This window comes from Ursus arctos, unplaced genomic scaffold (genome assembly GCF_023065955.2).
Source record: "Ursus arctos isolate Adak ecotype North America unplaced genomic scaffold, UrsArc2.0 scaffold_8, whole genome shotgun sequence".
Lineage (NCBI taxonomy): Eukaryota > Metazoa > Chordata > Mammalia > Carnivora > Ursidae > Ursus > Ursus arctos.
In genome coordinates, this window is record NW_026623100.1 from 35888736 (window position 1) to 35912905 (window position 24170).

The following is a 24170-nucleotide window of genomic DNA, read 5'->3' on the forward strand; positions in this document are numbered from 1 at the left end:
CCTGAAACGTTGTGCTCGCCACAGCAGGCTCAGGTCCTCTGCTCCCAGCCTGGTGCTTCGCCATGGCCACGAGGGTGGACAGTAGGCCCGGGGGGCTCCCTGGCAGTGGCTGTGACCTGGGCACAGCCCGAGAACACATGCAAGCGGTCACTCGAAACTACATCACCCATCCCCGCATCAGTGAGTACAACCCCCGCAGTGGGTGAGGGTGGGGGGTGGCTGATGGGTGCCTCTGCTTCTTAGCCCAGGGAAAGAGGAGGATCTGAGATGAGGAAGATCTAGGGGGCTCTCAGTCCAGCAGAGTGACACGATGGACCGCCCGGACAAGGGGCCACCTCTGCAGATGGAGGGATGGGGTCCCCAGCCCAGGCTACCCCAGAGGAGAAGGCAGGGGAGTTCCTTGCAGGGACCTCTCGGTCATCACCCTTACCCTGCACTGAGACCCCAAGTCCAGAGAGAGCTTCCCACTGCCCCAAGAGTGCGTGTTTGTGGTACGTACTCTGTGTGGATCGGTGTGTGTTGGGGGTGTGTGTGCGTGTGCATCAGAACACTCAGCACTAGGAAATGTATGATCAGGTGTTCTCAGGGAATGTGTGTGGCACGGTGGACTACGTGTGCGTTCTCAGGATGGGGACGTACATGCCACTGCATGCCATGTCAGTGGGTACATGTCTGCATGCCTGTTGCGGAAGGTGTCTATGTCTGGAACCCACGGGAAGGCGTGTGCCTGGATCCGTGCTCCCACCTTCACTTGGGTGAGGATAGGTGTAAATATGTGTGTGACAGCTTGCGTGTGTGTATATCAGAATGAGGACATGTGTGACAGTATATGTGTACGCTTGCACACTCACGGTGAGTGTGTGGGTCCGTGCGCGAGCTGCGTGCTCATGGGGAGAATGTGGGTGTGTGGTCAGTGATGTCCTATGTCTGTGCACGCACAGCTGGGGGAGGGTGAGTGCCTGGCACGGGGAGCGGAGTAGACCCTTGCAGGATTCTGAGGGGGCCATCCCGAGGGGTGTCCAGATGTCTGGGGCACAGAAACCAGTAAGGCTCTGAGGACCGAAGGGAGTACCCCCTCCGTCTCTCCTTGCCAAGGTCATTCTCCAATTCTCGAATTCTCAGGCCGTCCAGCTCACTGGAGTAAACCGGCCTGGCTGGCACCAGCCACGCAGCGCCAGAGGCCCGGTACGGGAGGGTGTGTGGGGAGAGAAGCTGGCCCCGCACAGCCACCCTGCCCTCCGCCCTCCGTCTGTAGTTACCCGGGAGCGTGGGGGGAGGAGCCACCTGACCAGGCAGCCCGGAGAGCTGGGTCTGCATTCAATGGAGCTGGCAACGACCCAGAACAGGCCAAGTGCAAAGTAGGCAGGCCCGGCCTGCGGAGCAACAGAGCAGGAGGCGTGGAGGCACCTCCAGAGGCCTGAGGCGGGCACTGAGGGGTGGAGCACATTCCGGCCGAGGAGAAACTGAATGGGACCGGATTTATCTAGGAGGCTCTGCAGGCCCTGCCGCGTGGAGCCTGGGGGAAGCACTGCGGTCCAGATCCGCCCCTGGGGCAGAGCAGGGGTCATAAAGGGACAGAAATACCCCATGACTAGCTCCCCACTTGGGTCCAGAGCCCAAGCCTGGTGGAGATCTGAGCCCACCCCTGCAGGCTCCTCTCCCATCCTCTCCTCCCCAGCATGCCCTCCCAGGGACCCTGCCAGGTGCCACCTCACCCCAGGGCCCCCTCCAGCCGGTTGCCTCCAGCCAGCGCCTTATTTGCAGTCAACTAAGTCCTGGTACAGGGAAACACTGAGAAGATGTGACCCAGGCTGGAACCCAGGGGTGCCGGCACCTCTGTGTCTGCTTGTGTGTCCCTTGATGGGGCCCCCACCCAGGTGAATGTGTCACACCCAACAGCTGACCCGGAGACAAGGTTCTGAAGAGGGGGAGCCCATCCACCCCCGACTCTTCTCCCCACCTGCATTAAAGATGTTCCTGCAGTGACAGAGGCTACCGCCTTTGCTGCCTACCGGTGTCCTCATAGGGTACCCTCATAGGGTACACCCAAGGGCCAGACCCAGCCCCACCGACAGCCTCCCCCACCCAGGAGCAGACCGGATCCTTGAGTGTGCTTCTGCACCCACAGCTTTCTCCAGTTCCCACCCCTTCCTCCTCTGGGGCCTGAGGGGTGAGGATGGGGGGTGGGGGCAGGGGTGGGTTGTGCAAAACTAGAGCTGTGCCCTCAGATCGCTAGAGGCAGGACTCCTGTGTCTCTTTCTGCCCGTCTCCCCCAGCTTGGCCTCCGCCCTAAGGACTCTCTGGATTTCTGGGGAGGAGAAATTTGTGTAGAGATAGAAGGAGCCTAGGAGGAGAGTTGGGGGACCAGAGGGACAGGGATGGGGCAACTGGCTCCCAGCCGCAGGGCTTCCTCGGCCATGGGGTGGGGTGAGTCCAACAGAGGGCTTTCTAGACCAACAGGCCTGAGGCCTCAAGGGTGATTTCACTGCAGTGGCTGAAGGAATGAGCCAGAAAGGAGGGGCAGGGTAGACTAGGATGGGGAGTGAATCCCAGCAATGTCCGCCCTGGTTAAGAAGGGACCCGTTTGCCTCCCTCAGAGCTAGAGCTCTTCCCCAAGGGGAGGAGGTGGCATGGAGCTCGATCTGTTGTGTGGGGCAGAAGATGCTAGTCAGGGGCAGGGGGGATGGGGTAGGGAGAAGGGGGGCAGGGTACAGCTGGAGCAAAGGTTGGACTGACAGGCTGTCAGCCCGGCTGGAGGGGTAGAGCCAGGTCAGATAACCCAGAGGCTGGAGTGCCAAACTCCAGCTTTGCCGCCTGCCTCAGTTTCCTCAACCGAAAGGCCAGGGAGGTCACACTGAGAGCGTTCCACCCGGCAGGTCTTGGGCTGATTCTAAGAAGCCTGGGCTTCCAGCCCTTGCCCTCCCTCCCCTAATCCCTCCGGAGGGGATCAGGGAGGAGGTGCGGGACCCGCTGCCCCGGGCTTGCCCCGGCCCCGGCCTCACGCCTGGGCGCCGGGCTCAGCCCTCTCCCGGGACGCTGCAGGTGTGGCTGCGCAGGCCCTAATTAGTGGGCTGCACGGAGCCCCGCTGAGCCTTTGACCGGGAAGGCGGCGGGGAGATGGGGGCCGGCAGGGGCTCCGTGCTTGCGGCCTGAAGTGCAACCGGAGTGTCAGCTAGGACAATGGGGAAGGGGAGGGCGCGGAGCGGAGGGAGGGAGTGTCTGCAAAGTCTCCGAAGGCCTATTGAGGGAGTGCCTCTCAGAGGTCTTCTGGGCCAGCCCCCTGCCTCCAGCACCCCCCCTTTCACCTCACCCTGTTGAAGGGGATGTCCCAAGGCTGGGGGAGCGCCACAAGATGCTGACTGATTTATGGTGTGCCCCAGGAGAAACCAGCCAACTTCCGGGCCTCAGTTGGCCACTGCAGGCAATGGACACAGTCAGTTGGGGGTGGTACACACAAAAAGCCCGGCTTCCTGGCAAGGACACCTTTGTTGCCCAGCCACCATCTTGGCTGTGTCTGAACTAGACAGCCTCTAAGAAAAGACAGGCTCTAGTCTGACCGGGGAGACACAGAGCTCTGGTCTGAGGGAGGAGACATAATCCATCTCATCAGGGACCACAGGCTGGAGAAGAGGACGCCCTCTAGGGTGCCCGCCTGAGGGCTGTGGGACTTGGGGGTGCAGAACTGGGGGGCTGCAGAACTCTGTCAAGGGCAGGGCGTTGAAGGATAGGAGAAGCCGGCTGCTGAACAGACGCAGGCAGATGGGTTATCTGCGGTGAAGGGCCCAGACTACGGAGCGATGGACGCCATCAGCAAGCATTTAGGACGCCGAGAGAGCGAGCCAGGCCTGCGTCTCTGGAAACCCAGAAAGCTGGCTTATGGCTGAGGCTGGTCGGTTGAGCTGGGGGCTTACAGACGGCACGCTGGGCACCCAGCCCAAGGGCCCTGCGAGCAGCACTCCTCCTGGCCTCTGGGCTGCTCCCCCCAGCTCGGGTGCCCTCCCCGAAGTAGCTGTGGGGATTTCCCGGTAACAAGTTTCCTGGAAAGAAGCTGTGAAATAGGGGGAGCCTGCTGTGAAGGAAGGGAGGAAGGTGAAAGACTTGACTCTGCGGCAGAATGGGAAAGAGTTCCCTGGGGCTTTGTGGACCTTGGGCCCCTCCCCCACCCCAGCCCAGCCCACCCACTCTGCACGTTGCTTCGGCCATCTCCGCCCTTTTGGCCGGTCTGGTATTTTCTCTATAGGGCCAGTAAGAGGCCAGCTCTTTCCAGGGCTTTTTAAAATGAGGCTCTGGTCCACTGTGCCTGGTCCCTTGGGGTGGCCTAGAGAGAAGCCAGACTGGAGAATGCAGGGAGCGGGTGGAAGGTGAGCAAAGGAAGTCAGCAATGGAGCCGTGGTTGCCAGAAGTTGGGCAACAGCTGTGCAAGGACTGGGGCTGAGGGAGTGGTTTTTAAGATGGGAGATACCACGGGCGCCTGGGTGGCTCAGTCGGTTAAAAGGGGCTGCTTTCAGCTGCAGCCATGATCCCAGAGTCCTGGGATTGAGACCTGAGTTGGGCTCCCTGCTTAGCAGGGGAGTCTGCTTCTCCCTCTCCCTCTGCCCCTTCCCCTGCTCAGGTGCTCTCTCTTGCTCACTCACTCTCTCAAATAAATCAAATCTTAAAAACAAAAAAACAAAAAAAAACCAAACCAAAGATGGGAGATACCAGAGCTTGCTTGATGGGAGGGCCAACAGAGGGGGAGGCACTGGCCCTTTGCCCTAGAGAGCAGTCATCCCAGGAGCCTGGGCCCTGGGGCCAAGAATGTTTGGCCTAAGAGGGAATGTTGGATACCACCTCCTCTCCTCCAGAGGAAGCTGAAGGAGTTCCCCTGCTCCAGGTCCAAGCCCAAAAAGAACGGGTCTTCTTGTGCCTTCTTGTTCTTGAGTTTTCCTAGCAGTCCATAAGCTCAGAAGAGCCTTGCAAACATCCCCACAAGGATAGCCTTGCCCAGTCAGTCTTCCTAGCCCAAGTCCCAGTGAAAGGAACATAGATCAGACAGGGTATTTGACCACTGAGCTCCAGACTGGGCAAGACGTGAGCTGGGGGCATTTAGTTTCTCTAGGTGTGGGGTGACTTGGCATGAGGGCAAGTGGTTGGGAGCCAGTGTGGTCTCATGGGAAGCACAGGGTGGGATTCCGGCCCCAGCTGTCACAAGCATGCTGGTTGACTCTGGGGAGTAAGTTTTTCATCCCCATTCTCCTCCCCTTTTGAAAAGAGGATTGGACCATTCTCCCTCGGATGTTCTTCCAACCTGCGAGTGATCCAGTGAACTTACAGACACTCTGGCCATCCTGCCCTGTCAGGGTCCCTCATCTCAGCTATCCCACTGGTGCTTCACAGGGACCCCAGGGAAGAGCTGTACATCCCAGGGTCATGGGTGAGGGAGAGTCTGAGAGAGAGCCTCTAGCAGAACCAAGATAGGCTTCCTGTCTGCCAGTCCATGGCTTTCCTATTGGGGTCCCCAGCACTGGAGTTAGAGGCTCTCTGTAAGCTGAGCTCACTTCCCCATTTGTGGGTCTCTCCAGCCAGTAGGACTGGGACATCCTTTTCTTCCTCCTTCCTTGTCATTCTTTCCCCTCCCCCACAGGCACCCAGGGAGTCCAGGTTGTCCAGGACCCTCCCTGGCAAGGCCTCATGACAAGGCAGGGCCCCTGGCTGGTTTTTCTCATGGGTGCCTGCACCACCCCCGACCCCGCACACATGCGCACAGGTGCACAGACACACAGGTTCACAGGCGCACAGACAGTGCTGTCAGTGCCGAGTGATCCTGGAGGGCCACAGAGGGCAGTTCTCTAGTCATCTCTAGCTGGGGGCCAGAAGTTTTTGGAAAATGTTGTGGGTCAGAGAGGAGGGAGTGGGCAAGATGGGGGCTGAGGCCAGAGGGGAAGCAGCCTCAAGATAAAGATTTCTTCAGGCTGAGGGGGAGGAGAGGACTCTGAGGGGCCTCTGCCCTTGCCCTGGCCCTCCCCTAGCCTCCTGCAGGTGTCCAAGCCAGCGGGGGGCCCTGCGGGCAGGGGCATGACCCTTACAGCAATGGTGGCTGGCCCTGTCACAGCTAATGACCCTGACAGCCCAGACTGGGAAGGGGGTGGGGGTGGTGCGCACAGGGAGGGAAGGCAGAGGATGCCTCTGTGTGTGTGTGTGTGTGTGTGTGTGTGTGTGTGTCTGGGTGTGAGACCCTCACCTACCTCCACCCCTCCCCCAGCCTACAGGACTGTGTGCAGTGTCAATGGGCCCCTGGTGGTGCTGGATCAGGTCAAGGTAAGACTTCCACTTCTTCCCAGGCACCAAGGCCAAATCCCAGGGCTCCCCAGCCCCTGTGCAGGATTTCTTCTAAACTGCCCTGCCCCTAGCTGTCTCCCATGGGCACACCTGTCCCTTCTAATTCCCTGTCACCCATCCCCACGATCTTCCTCTCCCGCTGTCTCCCCAGCCACCCTTGGTTTCTCTTCCTGCATTTTCAATGCCCACGCCCTCACTCCTGCTCTGGGCCTTCAGGGATCCACACCTACTACCAAGGACCTGGGGGATCTAGGCTGTTGTGCCTCTTTGTCAGTGGGATGGTTGTACTGAACTTGCTCACAAGGCTGGACTCTTCCATCTGCTGCTGCTTTTCAAAGGAAGAGAGGGCAGAAGAGCAGTGCCAGCTACCTCTTCTCCAGAGCTCAAGGTTTTCAGAGGCTTTTGGAATGTCTCAGCCTGGGAACCAGCAGCGTGGGTGGGAAGTAAAGTGGGCCCCCCAGAAAGAAATGGGATGTGGGCTCTTTTGTGTCCCTTGAGGAACCACAGGACCATGGCAGAGACTGACAGCATTTTGAGTCTGGGGCTGGGAATTCTTAAGGCATAAAGGGTCCTGCAAAGGTATGGGATCACTCTCTGTCTCCCCTCCCACCAAACAGTTCCACCCTCAGGCTCCCACCCCATACCCCCCATCCCAGACCGGAAAGCTAGTGCCACCCTGGAATCATCCTTTCCTGGACCGTCAGTGCCAATGATATGTGAGTAGTCTCCCACCCTGCCGCTCCCTGATTATGGCCATGGCTCTGGGCCCCCCCCACCTGGGGCCCTGCTGTCCTCCATGCTGCCCCCTTACAACAGGAACCCCTGCAGTTCCCTGCTTCAAACTCACCTTCGTATTCCCAACACCTTCACCTTACAGGCCCTACATTCTGTAACGGTTCTTGCACACCTTCCTGCTCTCATGCTGCACCCCCCCCCCCACGTGGAAATGCACCGTGCCTCTGCGTGGAACTGCCATTTCATGTCTTTAGGGCTTTGCTCATATTTTCCCTCTGCCTCTCCGACTGCCTTTCCCCCATACCTTCTTCTGACTCACCCCCAGGGCTAGCTGAAAGGTCACTTCTAGAAGTTTTGCCCAGGCCCCTGGGCAATGAGCCTGTCCCTCTTCTCCTTCTTCTGTACTGTCCCATCGGCAGCTCCATCCAGCCATTTGATCACCAGCTGGCCACATGTCCCCTCACTGCCCCCACAATGTCCCTCCAATTGCACATTATTCCTGAGCCCCCCGAGCCCCACACTGTACTTTTACTGAACAGCCAGTCCATTGTGGGGGCTCAGTTTGTTCAAAGGAAGGGTGAGTACATGAATGAGAGGCATGAATGACTAAGGGTTAGAATGACTGAATCCGACCCTCTCATTCCTGGCAACAAGATTCCAAGTTCATACAGACCTTCCCGTTTGACCTACTAGCCTTGGGGAGGCCCTGGGAGGGAGTGTGACAGAGTGCGTATGCGTGTGTGCATGGGGGGTCACGCAGTCTGACTCAGACTCTCCAGCCCACCCTTCCTCCTAGCTACCCATCGGTTCTAGGTCGACAACATCAGTACTATCTGAGAACTTACTAGAAATACAGATTCTGGGGCTCCTATCCCAGACCAACAGAATCAGAAATTCTGGGGTGGGGGGATGTGCGGTGGGGTGGGGGATGCAAAAGTCAGTCTCTAAAAGCCCTTCAGGGTGATATGATGTTCCCTGAAGTTGCAGAAGCATCTGTTAGGCTTGCAAACTCTAGTTTCATCATCTATTAAACGAGAAGAGAGTTGTCGTGAGGCTCAAATCAGGTAAATGTATTTTCCTTACTCCTCGAGAACAGCTAGCCCTAGCTCTGCTCCGAATGCAGAAGTGCTAATAGGCCTGATGAAACAGTTGGTGCCATCCGCTGCCCCCTCCCCCCACCGTGTGGCATGGAGAGTCAGAACCTTCGAAGACATCCCCTCTCCCGACTGTTCGGTGGGGCTAGACTAGGAAACGAGGCGGATCTCTGTGATGATTAGATGCATCTGTAACTCTCTTAGAACAGAGTAAGTGGGTGATGGAGACAAGCAGAGAACCCTGGACTTGCATAGGGAAGAAAAAGAAGCAGTATGTATAGTCCCATAAGTTCAGGAGATGGAGAAGACAGCTTTCTGTACCCCTCTCCGGGTCCCACACCCTCTTCCCTCTTTCTGAGCTGCTTGGTCAAAATGCCACAATCCCTCCTCTACAGCGCCACCTTCTGCCCAAATCAAGCCACACCCGCAATTATGCTTCCTGCTTCCATCCTCAAATGGAAAATTGCTTGGGGGAAGAATTTTGTGTAGATTGGAAGTTCTCAGCCCAGGGAGTAAGGGCCTCGAAATTGTATGCAAACCTTTGAAGCTGTGTATCCATGTGCCTGAGCATTTTTCTAGAGGTAGTTTTCACAGTTTCATCTGATTTTTAGAGGTCTGAGTGTAGACTGTAAATTGCTAAAGGCTAAACGCCTGAGTGTAGAGACCCCTAGATTGTTGAACATCCACACTCCCAGCCCTAATCTCACAGTCACACACAGGTTGTGCAAGCATTAAAGGTGAGTCGGGTTAGTGGACATCGCCTGGGATATATTAGATTTGACTAGAGCAGTGGTTTTTAAACTTGAGCATGCATGAGAAGCCCCTGGAAGGATTCTTTGGGTCCCAGCCCAACGTTCTGATTCAGTAGTCTGAGGTTGAGGCCCAAGAATCAGCATTTCTGACAAGTTCCCGGGTGCTGCTGCTGGGCTGGGGACCACACTTGAAGATTCACTGCTCTAGACGATCTCTTCCAAATGCTGTATTTTGATGCAGACCAGTCCTAATTGAGACGTGAAGAAAGCGCTCGCCTTATCCACCAGACTTGGTTCCGAATATGTGTGGCTACTTCCAAGCTTTTAAAGGAAAAAGATTTCAGAAGTATGTGTATCAGCTCCGAAGACAATTTCCAGAGAGGGCTTCCCAAACTGCCCTGGGCATTGTCAGAGGAAAGGACTGGAGGCCAGGGCTTGCTGGGGCAAGTCCTGCCAGGCTTGCTGAGAACTTCCCAGTGGGCCAGGTGTGCGGGTGCGGGCAGCAGCTTCTCTCTGCGCGACCCCTGGCTGGCTGAGAACTCAGCAGAATGCCCAGCTGAGGACACGGGTTGCATTGAACCATCCCCCGCCCCCCGCAGTCCTCCTAGGGACCCAGAGTGGGAGTTGAGAGACTCAGGCTCTGAAATGGGGCTCCTTTGAGTGTAAGCTCATTGTCGCACCCTGGAACCCTCCCCCCCGCACTCCCGGTCTAACTGGCTGTGACCACCCCTGCCCGCCACAAATAACCCACGCAGACACACACAGTAGAGTGTGGTATTCTCTGCCTAGAGGATTCCAGATCACACCCTCCATGACGGGGTGTGATGGTTCTGACCCTTCTTCCCAGCGTCTGACTGTCATCTCTCTGTTGTGTACAGTTCGTTTCCTTTGATGCCATGGATTTCATCTCTCAGGGACACACGGCGCCACCTCCTCTCTGTTCCCCTTTCCTCTGCCCTCTCTCACCCACATAAACCCACAGGAAAGAGGATGACTTTTTATAAGCCGGCTGCCTGGTTTTTATGGGGCACATGGCCTCCTTCCCTTTGGGCCCACCCTGCCCGCGCTCTGTCCGGCAGTTTTCCTCCGGAGGTTAACAGCCCACCAGGCACGGAGGCCGGCGGCTGCCTCCGGTAGAGAGGCCCACCGAGCGGCCGCGGAGAGCGAGAACTTGAGGTTACGTCGTTCCCGGGCCTCCCAGCCCTTGCTCTTGGGCACCCTCTAGTGGTTGACAAGCCGAAGACCTCAGCGCCTTCCTCCAGGCGAGCCCCGCTCTCCTAGCAACCCCGCTCCGAGGGGTGGTGTGGGGGAGAACGAAGGCGTCACAGGACGAGGAGGGGCGCGAGCCGGAGCTTCCTCCAGTGACCGTTAGGGCTGCAAACGCTCCGGTCTCAAGTTCCACCCTCACACCCCGTTGGGAAATGAAACCATCCTCACACACCCACCCAGACCCATAAGGTCACAGTGTTAGGTAGAGCGGGGGGTTTACTCTAGTAAGGATGGTGATAGCCAGTCGCACTGTACTTGAACATCCCGGATGACATTTTAATTACCCAAACACAAAAATTAAAAAACATGCTCCTTATACCCAGTGAAACAGAAAAGACACAGAAAGTGAACTGTCCCTAACTCTTTATTCCCAGCCTCTTGAGATCACCGGTGTAAAGACCGTGTTGTAAAGAGGCGGACGCGCATGTTGGAGGTTTACGCTGGTGTCAGTAGCGCTCTTCTCCATCGCAGCGCCGTAGCCCGGACGATCTGTGCTTTATTCAGTGGTTTCATTATAGGCAGGCGTTCCGTGTGTTTCCGGGCTCTGCTGTGACCGATGGTTCGGCAAAATATATCCCGTTTCATACTTGCGCCTTTATTGCTAGCAGGTAGATTCCCCGAAATGAAATTGCTGCTTCAAAGTGTATATTGATTTTAAAATAGATTTTAAATAGATACTATGATGTCAGCCATGTGTTAGAGGAGCCACTTGCCCGCATCCTTGCCAGCCCTGTTCTCTCGGAATTTTGCCTATCTAGCAGATGAAAATAATGCTATCCTGTTTTCGAATTTACATTTGAGTATCTTTTTGTCTGTTTGGATTTCACTCTCTCCCCTGTGAAATCTTCTACCCACTGAAGTGTACATTTTGAGTTCTGGGAGCACTTTGTTTATTGCTCACGTTTTTTAAATTAAGATTTTATTTATTTGAGAGAAAGAGAGAGAGAGCCTGAGCAGGGGAGAGGGAGAAGCAGGCTCCCCGCTGAGCAGAGAGCCTGAGAGGGCTCGATCTCGGGACTCCGGGACCATGACCTGAGCCAAAGGCAGATAGATGCTTAACTGCTTAACAGACAGCACCCCAGGCGCCCCTACAATCAAATATTTCTATGTTTGCATTTATGGTTTCTGGATTTCTTACCTTACTTAAAGACATCTCTCTTACCCAGCTTTTCTAGAAAAGGAAAGAAGAAAGGCTCTTTCAGTATTTTGTTCATCTTAGCTTTACATGTAAAGGTTTTATTTGCCTGAACGTATGTGTGTTTATGGTGTGGGCATCTTCTGAGTAGATGCCCAGTTATGTTAGCACCATTTGTTCAATAAGTTGTTTTTCCCTGTGAAGTAATGTGCCACGTTTGTTCTAGAACAGTCTCCTAAAATCTGGGGTCTGTTTCTAGACTCCGATCTGCCCCAAGCATCCATTTGTCTGCCCCACACGAACACTTACATTCGACTTCAGTACCTTCAGAGCACGTTCTCATGTCTGCTAAAGGCAAGTCCTCCACTCGGATCTTCTCCATAAGTACGTTTGGATATTGTCAGACACTTAAATGAATTTTAAAATGATTTTACTAAGTTCCAAAAGAAACAGTCCATTGGGAATGCATTTAATTTATATGCTTTTGAAAAGGATTGATGTTTTTGTGACAGGAAGTCATTCTGTCTTGGAAAACAGTATTATTCTCCATTTGTTCAGGGCTTGTTCTGTGTCCTTCAATAAAACTTTATTATTCTCTTTTTCCTCTCTTGTCAAGTTTATTTCCAGATATTGTATGGGTTTGGGCCCTATTGCGGATGGAACATTTTTCTCCATTTCCTTGTCCGTTTAGGGCTGGAGTAGAAAAACAGATTCTTTTTTTTTAACTGAAGTATATTGACACACAATGGTACAAGAAATTGATTTTTATGTATTTATCTTGTATACAGCTGCCAGCCTCTCATTAATTCTGGGGGTTTTGTTTTTGTTTTGTTTTTTGACTAAAGACTCTTGGATTTTTCTAGATGTACGATGGCATCTGCACATGAAGGGAATTCTGTCTCTTTTTCCATCGGCACACTTTAATTTTACTTGTGATTTTGAAACAATTTCAAATTTATGAAAAGTCACACAAATAAAAATAATACCAGGAACATCCATATACCCAGTTGTTAACATTTTACCCCATTTGTTCTATCTTTTGCTCTGCGTGTGTATGTGTGTGTGTGTGTGTGTGTGTGCGCGCACATAACTTTTTCCTAGATTTTTAAGGGTAAGGTATCCCCCAAAATGCCAGTGTTTATTTCCAAAGAATAAGGATATTCTCTTACATAACAACGGTAGTTTCTGCCTTCTGAAATTTACACGGATACATTTATCTGATCGACCACCTACATTCCAGTTTACGAGCTGCCCTAATAACATCTTTCACAGCATTTTCTCCCCTCCAGCAGAGGCTCTAGCCTGGGGTCAGGTTCTGCCTTTACTGGGCACGTCTCTGTAGCCTTCTGTACTCTAGAACATTTCCACAGCCTTTCTCTGACATTTCTGAGGAATACGGTCTCCTCTCACTAACTTTTTTTTTTAATAAAGCATTCTCCACTTACGTTTATTAGTATACTTTTTAGTTTCTCTTTTTGGGGTCTTACTGTATAAACTGTAATTTCCAAAACAATATTAAGTAACAGTGGGAATACGGGCATCTCTGTGTGTTACTGATTTTGTTAGAAATAAAAGTGGATTTAGCATTTCACCATTGAGAAGCCTGTGAACGTTGGTTTGGTAAATAGTCTAGTGTTCAAGGCTTGCCTGCCCTTCCCGTCTTAGATAGGAGTATATTAGAAACACTGCCGGATTTTATCAAAAGCCTTTTGGGTTTCTATTTACACAATCCTGTAGGGTTTCTCTTTTAATTGGTGTTTACAAAACTCCCTATTATTACTAATTATATTGTCGAATGTTGACGAATTCCCAGAGGTTGATTTATCTAGGCTTGCATTCTTTTGATGAACCCTGTTTGGTCATACATGTTTATTTAAGACACTGTTTGATTTGACTGGCTAATAGTTTATAATTTCTGCATCTACATTTATAAGAAGTTGGTCTACGTTGTTTTGGGGGGTCCTATCTTTACTACATTTGAGGTTTGGGAGGTTTTCTATTTTATAGTTTCATTGCCTTCTGATGTTTGTTTCTGTTCATCACATTACGTTGGCTGGTTCTTCCAATGTAATGCTGAATAGAATGATAGCAGGCATTGTTGTTTTGCTCCTAAAATTTATTTGACAGAGAAAGAGAGCAGAGCGAGCAATAGAGAACATGAGTGGGCAGGAGGGGCAGAGGGAGAGGGAGAAGCAGACTCCTCACTGAGCAAGGAGCCTGATAAGGGGCTCCATCCCAGGACCCTGATATCATGACCTGAGCTGAAGGCAGATGCTTAGCCGGCTGAGCCACCCAGGCACCCCTGTTTTGCTCCTAATTTTAAAGGGACTGTTTTATATGTTATATCAGAGTATGATGTTTTCTGCAGGGTTTTTGAGGATGCTTTTCGGAATTAAGGAATTTCCCTTTTATTCTGTTTTCAAAGAGTAGTTTTCTTTAATCATGGATATCATGATTCTTTAATCATCAGAGTTTTTGTTTTAATCATGGATAGTTTTTTAAAACTTTTTCTGGAATATTAAGATGATCACAGGTTTCTTTTTTTTATCCTGCAATTCATTAATAAGGTAAATTAATTACATTATCAGATTTCTAATATTAGACTAACCTTGAATTGCTGGAATAATTCCAACTTGGTCTTTTTAATTTTTATTTGTGTGTGTGTTTTGTCTTTATTTTTAGTTTTTTTATTTTATTTCTTTGAGGAAGCACCAGAGTGTTTTCCAAAGTGGCCACACCATTTTGCATTCCCACCAGCAGTGTCTGAGGTGTCCGATTTCTGCACACGCTCAGCCACACTCGTTATCTGTCCTTCAGATTCCAGCCACATTCGTGAGTGGGACGTGGTATCTCATGGCGGTTTTGCTCTGCGTTTCTTTAATGGCGAATGTTGTTGAGCATTTCATGTGCTTATTGGTCCTTTGTAGATCTTCTTCGGAGAAATATCAGTTTAGATCCTCTGCCCGTTTTTTAAATTATGGTATTTGTATTTTTATGGTTGAGGTGTAAGAGCTCTTCGTAGACTCCTGATATTAGGCTGGTTCTTTTCGAATGGATAAGAAGAGATACTACACTCGCTCATAGCCAAAAGAGAAGTGATTGCCTGATTCTTTTTATTCCGGAAAACTGTGAGGATGACTGGTGAATCAATCCCAGCCCCGTGGCTAGGGAAAGACTGCCACTGGTACGAGGGGACACCTGGCAGCTCAGGGGAGCACTGTGCCAGTGTGTTCACCGTTAGTCTGCAGGAGCAGGGACAGCTGTGCTGTCCACGGGACCTTAGCAGCCATAGTAATGATTACATTTTATTGAGCTGTTACAGGTCCTGGGCACCAGCTAATGGCTTCATATAGCTCACTTTCTCCCCATAAAAGCCCTATGAAGTAGGCATTATTATTACCCCCATTTGAAAGACGAGGAAAGTAATGCTCAGAGACATTAATTTCCACAAGGTCACACAGCTTCTAAGCATCAGAGCTTCAATTCTAACCCTGGTCTTCCTGCTCTAAAGTCAGTGCTCCTACCCATCTAGGCGTATGGCCTCCCAAACAGAATCCAGATGTCCCACCTGCAGCCCCTCAAGTTCACTTCTGGTATTGCCTGGTCACAAAAGGGGAGACAGAAGCTGGAGACTGGGTCAAGGAGGGATTGAGGGGGGAACAGGAACTTCACCTCTGGTCTCACTGTTGCTCTGGGCTGCTCTCCCCTCCCGCCAGTTTGCACAGTATGCTGAGATCGTCAACTTCACCCTTCCTGATGGCACTCAGAGAAGCGGACAGGTGCTTGAGGTATCTGGGACCAAGGCAATTGTTCAGGTAAGTGGTGTCAGGGTGATGTTGGCTGGTTGAATAAATGAAGGAACCCACAAAGTTCCTGGCTATCTTAAAGGCTCCAAAGGAAATGTCCTATTTTCCCAAGAGCATCTCGCCCAGAGCCGGGCGCAAAGGGAGCCTAGAATGGAAGGCCCCGTTCTCCCCAGCAAGACCCTTATTAGAGTAACTAACCTATTGTCCTATAGGTGTTTGAAGGAACCTCTGGGATCGATGCCCAGAAGACCACCTGTGAATTCACAGGGGACATCCTACGGACTCCAGTATCAGAAGACATGCTGGGTGAGGATGTGGGGGAGGTGGGGTGGGGAGCTCCTCTGTCCTCCCAGCCCAGCTTCCCTGACCACACACTTAGCACACAGCATTGTCCTTGCCTCTTTGCCTGTCTGCCTCCCCTGTGAGTTCTTTGAGGTCAGAGGTTGTGTCTTCTCTCTCTGACCCCAACCCCAGCTCAGGGCCAGACACACAGATGTTCCGTAAGTGTGGAAGGCATGCTCAGTCAACTAGGGGCACAGCAGGTAGTCATCTAATTGGGGTTAGGCTGAAACAGAGTGCACATCTCCCAATTTTCTCCCGAGATCTGCCATACCTGGCCCTCTCCTCTTTCCAGCCCTTAAAATCCTCCATTAGAGTCATTTCCCTGGCCAAGGCCTCGCCTGTAAAGATTTCCAGGAGAGGAGGGAAGATCTCCAAGGAGACAGTCACTGTAGCCAGCTCTCTGGGGGTAACCGAGGGCTGAGGGGAGAGGGATGGGTGCTGGGTGAGCAGCAGCAGGGGAGACCCAGGGCTGGCCCTAGCATCCCCCAACAACCTCCCCCACCCTCAGGTCGGGTCTTCAACGGCTCCGGCAAGCCCATCGACAAGGGGCCCGTGGTCATGGCAGAGGACTTCCTGGATATCAATGGTAAGTGACCAGAGAGAGGCTCTGGACAGCTTTCGGGACCCAGCCCCCAGTCACCTTCCCCACCCCCAGCCACCACCTCTGCCACCTTGCCCTGGAAGTTCTCCCCAGACACAGGCCGGGGCAACTGGCCCGGGCTCACCCACAGGCTGCTCAGACTACCAGGCCAGATGGGGAGTGCTATGAGAACTGCAGAGGCCTCCCTGTCCCCAAGTCTGCCACAGAGCCTGAAATACTGCCATCAGCACTTCGTGTCCTGCCATCATCAGGTGCAAAGTTCCATGGGTGCCCCAAGACCCTCACTCTCCCGCCTCTCAGAGCCTGGGGTGGCTTGCAGAAGCAGACACAGCCCCTTCCCGGTGGGAGGCCATCCTGAGTCCCCCAATCCTATCAGTTCTGAGGATGAGACAGAGGCCCACGGGGGTCCGAGGCTGGCCCCAAACCACTCAGCAGGTCAGAGGCAGAGCACAGAATACACGTCCCCTCAGACAGGGGCTCTCCAGGGCACAGCTCCGTTCCTTCGATGCCCGCACGACACCTGCTTAGCCTCGGGGGCCTCAGCCTGAGCTCCCACCTGCCTGCAGCTTCTCATGTGCCAGGCAGCGCTGTCCAGGGAGCACCGGACCGTGGCTGTTTAAATACAAATAATTCCAGTGGAATACACTTTCATTTCAAAACCACATTTCACGTGCTCACTAGACACACGTGACACAGGCTACTGGACCGGGCAGGGTAGTTAGAGCGTGTTTCCATCATCGCAGAAAATTCTGTTCAGTATGCTGCTCTGGAGTCTGGGGCAGGGTTAGGGGAGGGCAGGGATGGACTTGAACCCTTGAGCATGGGTCCATGATCACCCTCTCCCAGGCCAGCCCATCAACCCCCACGACCGCATCTACCCCGAGGAGATGATTCAGACGGGCATCTCGCCCATTGACGTCATGAACAGCATTGCCCGTGGTCAGAAGATCCCCATCTTCTCAGCAGCCGGGCTCCCCCACAATGAGGTGAGGCCTACAGGGTCCTGCAGACATGACCAAGAAGAAGAGACAGGGTGGAGGCCAGGGCGGGTGGGCCAGTGAGGAGGGTCTCCTGAATCAAACAGGCAGGGACCAGCCACGCAGGGGTCATCGTCATCCAGATCGGTAGCTGTCCTCTGACAGCTCACAGACTCAGAGCTGCAGAAGACGACCTCAGTGTCCCCAAGCAGGTCTTCAGGCCTCTACCCTGAGGAAGGCTGTAGGACCTGGGACAGCCCTTTCGTCTTTCTGGCCTTCAATCCCTCCCACCAAAGGCCTTGGCAGGAGGAAGGACTGGAAATTGCTCCATCCATCATCCTCCATGGTGCTCAGTGGGCTGGGCTCTGGGTTCTGGGTCTGACACCCTTCCTTCTAATCCCCCCCCCGCCCCAGATTGCTGCTCAGATCTGCCGCCAGGCTGGCCTGGTGAAGAAGTCCAAGGCTGTGCTGGATTATCATGACGACAATTTTGCCATTGTCTTTGCGGCCATGGGGGTAAGAAAAGCTGGGCAGGTTGGCAAGTTCTGGAAGCTGTGGGCAGGCAGGCTTGTCTCTCTTGGACCCTGGCTCTGCTTGATATGATGAGGAAAGCATAATCCTTCTCCCTGAGAAGCTGTCAGAATCCAGGTCTATCTGGTGGGAGAAGCAAGAGCATGACTGAAGAGGGAGGGGGAGCTCAGTGACCAGGACAGTGTGTCCCTCAACGCATTCCAAAGGACATGGGAGCTATAAGATGATACCAGGGTGGCCTGGAGGAGGGAGACACCAGGGAATTTGGGGAGACAGCTTCAGGGAGGGGATGCCATGGGGCCCTCAGAGGGCCCAAGGAGGGGTTTAGCAGGGAAGCAGCTGGCTAAGTGAGGGGTTGGGATGGCATTGAGCGGAGCTCACCCTAAAGAAATCTGAACTTCTCTTGTGGGCCCAGGGAGAACAAACCCAGGCCCTGCCTTCTCAAGTGTGGGTAACCCCAGGAACTGTTAGCCAGTCAGCCAGGGCCCCTGCCCTTAGGCTGCAGAGACCCCCCTCCAGCCCTCCCTGCTGTGTGTCCAGGTGAACATGGAGACAGCCAGGTTCTTCAAGTCTGACTTCGAGCAGAATGGTACCATGGGGAATGTCTGCCTCTTCCTGAACTTGGCCAACGACCCCACGTGAGCCATCCCCTGGTACCCAGACTGCCTTCAGGCAGCAGTCCCTGTCCCCCTCAACATCCAGAGTACCAGAGCTCAGGAGTATCCCAGAACCACAGCCATGGGCCAGAGTTGGGAAAACAGCCCTTTGTTGTACAGACAGGGAAACTGAGGCTCAGTAAAGGGTAGGGGTAGCCCACAGAGAGACGGAATCGACCACAACCCTGCATGCCACCTATAGCTCCTGTTCTCCCCATAACCTTTGTCCAGCCACTGTCCACAGTCAGGCCTCCTTATTCTTGAGTCACTTCTGAAGTCACCACTAAAGAGATACTTCCTTAAACCGTGTATTACAAACACTGCTGTTACATTAGTTTCGGGAGCACAACATAGTGATTCAGTTTCTCTAGGTTATTGTTACGCTCGCCACAAGTGTAGCTCACATCTGTCACCAAGCAACACTCTTGCAGTACCATCGACCGGATTCCGTCTCCCGTCTCCCATTTTGCCCATCTCCCTGCCCCTTCCCTCCCCTCCCCTCTGGCAACCGGCAGTTTGTTCTCTGTATGTATAGGTCTGATTCTGCTTTTTGTTTGTTTATTCATTTGGAAAAACTGCAATTTTTAAAGTTCAGGAAATGTGAGTTTAAATCTGTGGGTCAGGTGGGTGAAAAAAAATTCTAATACTGTCCTGGGTACTGACGGTGCTCCAAAACGAAGTAACAGAATTCTGGAGGCCAAGATGACATCACGCGAGAAAAGGCCCACAGGCACAGAGCTTGAGACTGAGCGAGCCTGGAGCCAGAGGAAGGGACTCGGGAGAGCTCAGAGTGGAAGGGGGCTGCCAGGCCGGCAGGGCGTGCGTATGGAACGTGCACGCTAGGTGTGCTCTGGAGTAGTGGGAGGAACCTTATGGAAAGAAGCCAGAGAGTGCTCCAGCTGAGCCAGTGGGGGGACGGGAGGCTGGGGAAGAGAGAGCTAAGGCAGGAGCCCCGCCTCGGCCTCGTTCTGATAGGCCAGAGCCCCCTTACCCTGAGGCCCACAGGGACAGGGTGCTGTCGTCCTCATCGATGCTCCTGGCCCTGCCTGGCCCACTCTCACCCAACACCCGGCCTGTTCCAGGCTCCCTACCCCTTCCTCCCTTGGACAGCAGGAGGGAGGAGTGTCAGACCTGGTGAGCTGCCCGCCCGCCAGGAACCACAGCTGACACGGGCTTGGGAGCTGCGGCTCATTCCGCCCACTCCCCTCCTGCTGTGCACAGTTCACTGTCCACTCAGCGCTTGGGGCTGGAGGGAGCACAGGCCTAGGCCTCTGGGCTCCCTCAACGCGGGCTGTCCCTTCAGGATCGAGCGGATCATCACGCCGCGCCTGGCACTGACCACTGCTGAATTTCTCGCCTACCAGTGTGAGAAGCACGTGCTGGTCATACTGACCGACATGAGTTCGTACGCAGAGGCCTTGAGAGAGGTGAGGCAGCTGGTGAAGGGCGTCAGGGTCATGCCCGCCTCTCCCTGGTCCCTCCACCCCAAAACTTGCCCATCCAAGCGGGCCGCCACTCACTCCATTTCTCAGTCACTGAACCTCCCACTCAGCCCCTTGCCCCCCTTCTTAACCCCAGCGACACTGACATTGCAGGTCTCAGCGGCCAGAGAGGAGGTGCCGGGGCGCCGAGGCTTCCCGGGATACATGTACACAGACCTGGCCACCATCTATGAGCGGGCAGGCCGCGTGGAGGGCCGGGGAGGGTCCATCACTCAGATCCCCATCCTCACCATGCCCAATGACGGTGAGTGTCTTCGCTGCCCACAACCCTCTGCAGCCCCCTGCCCGCCCTTCCCACTGGGGTGCTTAAAGGGTCCACGGTTTTTTGCATAGATGTGCAGTAGCTCTGTTTCTCCATCAAGGGATTCACTGTCTTTTCCTTGCCTCCACATACCCCATCATTCCCACGAGAGGAGTAGAGCCCAGGCGGCCCTGAGTGGGTGGAGACGTGCACCCCGTCTACACTGACACCAGTGCATTTCCTTGCAGATATCACCCACCCAATCCCAGACCTGACAGGCTTCATCACAGAGGGACAGATCTACGTGGACAGACAGCTTCATAACAGACAAGTACTGCCCTCTCCCTACGACTTAGTGCTCTCACCACCACCCCCGGAGACACTGACTAAAAGATGTCCCATCACCTGCTGTGCTTCAGTTCTCTCTGAATTAGGAGGGGCCGGGCCAGGCTAACTCCAAGAAGGAGATGACCCAGGAAGACTGTCTAGTCACAGACACAAGACGGGTCTGGCTAGAATCCAGACCACCTGACTGTGGGAACCTTGAGGAAATCATCTCATCCTTCTGATGCTAGGTTTCCTCATCTATAAAACAGAAATAACAGTATTCATCACTCAGTGGAGTGCATTGTGGATGATAAAATCAGTTGGCATAGAGAGAGTATCCGACAGATAGTAGATACTCAATAAATACTACTTCTCTTTGCTTTCCAGTAATTTGCTCTGGGGACCAAAACAATGGGTAACTGACACAAGTAGATGGTGAATAATGTGCCAACAGGTTAGAAAATATGTCTGTCCCATCCGAGGTTAAAGACAACCCCTGTGACTCTTTCCTCTTTGCTTAGTATGTTCCTTCTTTGCCGCTATTAACTATTAAGCTTCAACCTGGTTTTTGTTCAAATAATCAACAGTTTTAAAATAGTGACTTTCATTACCTAATGTCACATCATGTCCCCCCTCCAACCTCCTGTCTAGGAGCACACATGTAGACACCTGCATACCCAAGCTCTAGAACTTGTGGGCGATAAAGGAGGGCAGGGCATGACCAGCCCACCTCTCTGTGGGAGGAGTGAGGAGCGGTCTCTTGAGAACGCGGGGTGGGGGGGGAGACAAGTAGGGGTAGGAGGGAAAGCTGGACGCTGCCTTCTGCCAATCCCTCCTTCTGCTTCCCCAGATCTATCCCCCCATCAACGTGCTCCCTTCCCTGTCGCGGCTGATGAAGTCTGCCATTGGGGAGGGCATGACGAGAAAGGACCATGGAGACGTCTCCAATCAACTGGTAAGGAGAGAGCCCAGGGACTGCGGGTAACCTAGTTTCAGAAGCTAGAGGTTTGAGGTTTGAACACTACCTGAACCACGAGCTTTTCTCTGGTAAAATCCCTCCCCTTTTGGGGTCCCCACACTCAAATTGGGGGCCACTGGGCTCCTGTGATAGGCCTGCGGTGACCGCTGGACCGTTCCCCCCTTCACCCAGTATGCTTGTTACGCCATCGGGAAGGACGTGCAGGCCATGAAGGCAGTGGTGGGGGAGGAGGCGCTCACTTCGGAGGACCTGCTCTATCTGGAATTCCTGCAGAAGTTCGAGAAGAACTTCATCAACCAGGGTAAGGCGCACTGGGAGCGTTCAGGCAGTGACCCCCTTACCCGGCCACACATATGCGCGCACACTTCTAACACTCCTTCTCCGTCCCTAGGCCCCTACGAGAACCGCTCCGTGTTCGAGTCCTTGGACCTGGGCTGGAAGCTGTTGCGCATCTTCCCCAAGGAGATGCTGAAGCGCATCCCGCAGAGCGTGCTCGATGAGTTCTACTCCCGCGAGGGGGCGCCGCAGGACCCCGCGTCCGACACTGCGCTCTAGCCCCGCCCACAGTCGGACCCCGGAGCTCAGTCCCGGGAGCCCCTGCTCCTACGCCCGTTCTACACACATCTCGGTGTCTGCCAAGGTCCCGCACACCTGAACCAACCGCTTGAGCGCCCACTGTCAGCGACCCGCTGGCTCCGGGCGGGAGGCGGGGGGAGGGGGCTCCCACGCTCCATCCCTCTCTCTGGATTTCCCGCACTGGGAAAGAACAAAAGGTTGTTAGGCCTGTATTAAGCACATGAGAATCACCTAGAGAACTACCAAGGCCCAGACTCCGAACCAGATCAGTTAATCTGAATCTGGAGGCAGAAGTCCTCTGCATTGGTTACTTTTCTCCCCCGGTAGAGCTGGAGTTGCAATCACTAGTATAGAGACGGCAAGATAAGCCAGGTAAAGATACTGAGGGTGAACTTGAAGAGGTCCCGAGACACTCTCCAGCCCCGACATATACATAGGGTTTTGTTGTCATTCTTAGGACCCTGATATTTTAGAGGCAACAGGCCACAGAATCCCCCAACTGCCAGGAAATCCTCAAGTTTTGTCCCTGCAAAGCATTGTCCCTTTATCTTAATTTGAAGCCCGGTGTTAAGGCCCCACCTGGGGCAGATGCCCAGTAGAATTTGCTAGTTTTTAAAGTGCTCAGGAGGGGTGCTGACTCCTGCAGACAGACCACTGGGGTTGGGAGGAGAATGGGCCAACAGAGGAGGTTTCCCTAGGATGAGAGCTGCTGGGTGGAGAATCTGCATTTTTGTCCCTCCCTGTAGGTCACTGTGGTCTTGGGAGACCCTCCCCTCTCCTCAGATTTCTCTGGGAGAAATACCAGGAATGATGGGGCCCAGAGGGGAGAAGGTAGTTAGAAGTAGGTGGTGTGGTCAGGTTTACTTAGAGTTGGACCCCTGGGGCCTCAGTAAACCTCTGATAAGCTTGGGGTCATTCCCCCTGAGAAGGGATGGAATGTGGATGGTCCACGCAACACTGAATCAAGCCACACTGATTGCTTGACTACCATATATTGTAAAAAAAGGCAAACTGAGGAAAACATTGACAAATATATATAAAGGGTTACTTTGTTAATACGTTTCACAAATTCAGTAAGAAACAAAGAACAATGTGAAGAAATAGATGATTCCCAGAAGAGACAAACACTGATAACTAACTTTTGGTAGTCATCAAGGAGACAAATTAGAACATTTCCACTACCAGATTATTAAAAATTGTTTATTTAAAATCACAATATTCAGCGCTAGTGGTGATGGTTCAAGTAGTTCCTCTTTTAATAATAGAAAATTCAGGATAGCTGGCCTGGTCTCGCTGCTCCAATCCCCTCCCTCCTTGTGAAGTAGGTGGGAGTATTCCCAGTTCGCTGAAGCGGAAACTGACACGCGCAGGTCAAGTAACTCCCCCAGAGTCCCATGACTGATGGGCGGTACTTGCTTCACGGCGGCCACAAGTGTAAATAAATAGAAAACCTTGCCGGTGGGCAGTGTGCAAACACAAAATGTTGATTCCCTTTCACCTAGTAATTCTGCTTCCAGGAAATTCATCCTAAGGAAACGACCGAGATGAATCGTTTTGTTTTCTGCCGCACGTGGGAAATGCGGCACGCCCATTATGATGTTGGGCTACGGTGGCGTCATAATGTACGTTCGGTATATGGCCTGACAGTGGATGCTAGTTCATAAAATGCTAAACGAAAAGAAGTACGAGAAGTGTACGGAGGCTATGTATACACATATCGTAGTAGTCCGTGGTTTCTGTGGGTGGTGGGATTGTGATTCTTAATCTTCTCGGCCTTCGCGCTGTGTTTACGATCAGCACTTACTAATTTTATAATCAAACAAAACCCAGGTGTCTTCTGGTTTGTGTGTGCGGTGGATGCTGTTTCCAGGACGAGTGGGCCAGAGCTCACTGGGAGGCGGGGTTCCCGGCGGCAGGATCTCCTGGAGGCGCCGGGCTGGCCAGTCGAGTCGGGGCGGCGGGTTACTCAGGCCGGGAAGTGGCGCGATCCGCGGAGGGGCCGCCCTAGCCGCAGCGCGAGTTCGAGCGTCCGCCGCGGGCGGGTGGCGCGGCCGGGACACTGCGGGTTCGCGGGCGGGCAGGGCGTGGGGGAGGGGGAGGGGGCAGACCCCCTGCACACGCGTCCCATGCAGCCGGCGGAGAAAGTCTCGTACAAGGTCACATGTTCCGACGCGGCGTCCCAGCAGCCCAGGTGGGCCGGGGAGGAGGTGGCCAGGCTGCGGGGCCTTCCTGGAGGGGCAGGGCCCAGAGCGGGCGGGAGCCCTTGGGCGGCGAGAGGAGCGGGGGAACGGGGCTGGGGTCCGGGCTCGCCTCTGACGGGTGAGTGGAG

At 53.6% G+C, this 24170-nt stretch overlaps 2 protein-coding genes across 3 annotated transcripts in view; both read left to right on the plus strand.

Moving 5' to 3' along the window:
* Positions 1-23936, plus strand: ATP6V1B1 (ATPase H+ transporting V1 subunit B1). Of its 2 annotated transcripts, XM_026483375.3 has the most exons (14): positions 1-180; positions 6242-6297; positions 15020-15118; positions 15322-15415; positions 15960-16037; positions 16899-17038; positions 17444-17545; positions 18101-18198; positions 19520-19643; positions 19812-19962; positions 20208-20290; positions 21137-21241; positions 21437-21566; positions 21657-23936. In XM_026483375.3, the coding sequence occupies exons 1-14, from the start codon at positions 63-65 to the stop codon at positions 21818-21820; spliced, it is 1542 nt and encodes a 513-aa protein (XP_026339160.1). In that variant the 5' UTR covers positions 1-62; the 3' UTR covers positions 21821-23936. The 2 variants fall into 2 exon arrangements, with proteins under 2 accessions (XP_026339160.1, XP_057164979.1); XM_057308996.1 differs by lacking the exon at positions 20208-20290.
* The window catches only part of ANKRD53 (ankyrin repeat domain 53), a 5413-nt gene continuing 5178 nt past the window's right edge, over positions 23936-24170 (plus strand). Inside the window, exon 1 of the mRNA XM_044379283.3 lies at positions 23936-24048. Within this exon, the coding sequence (XP_044235218.2) occupies positions 23968-24048 (81 nt within the window). The 5' untranslated portion in view covers positions 23936-23967. The remainder of the gene's footprint in view (positions 24049-24170) is intronic.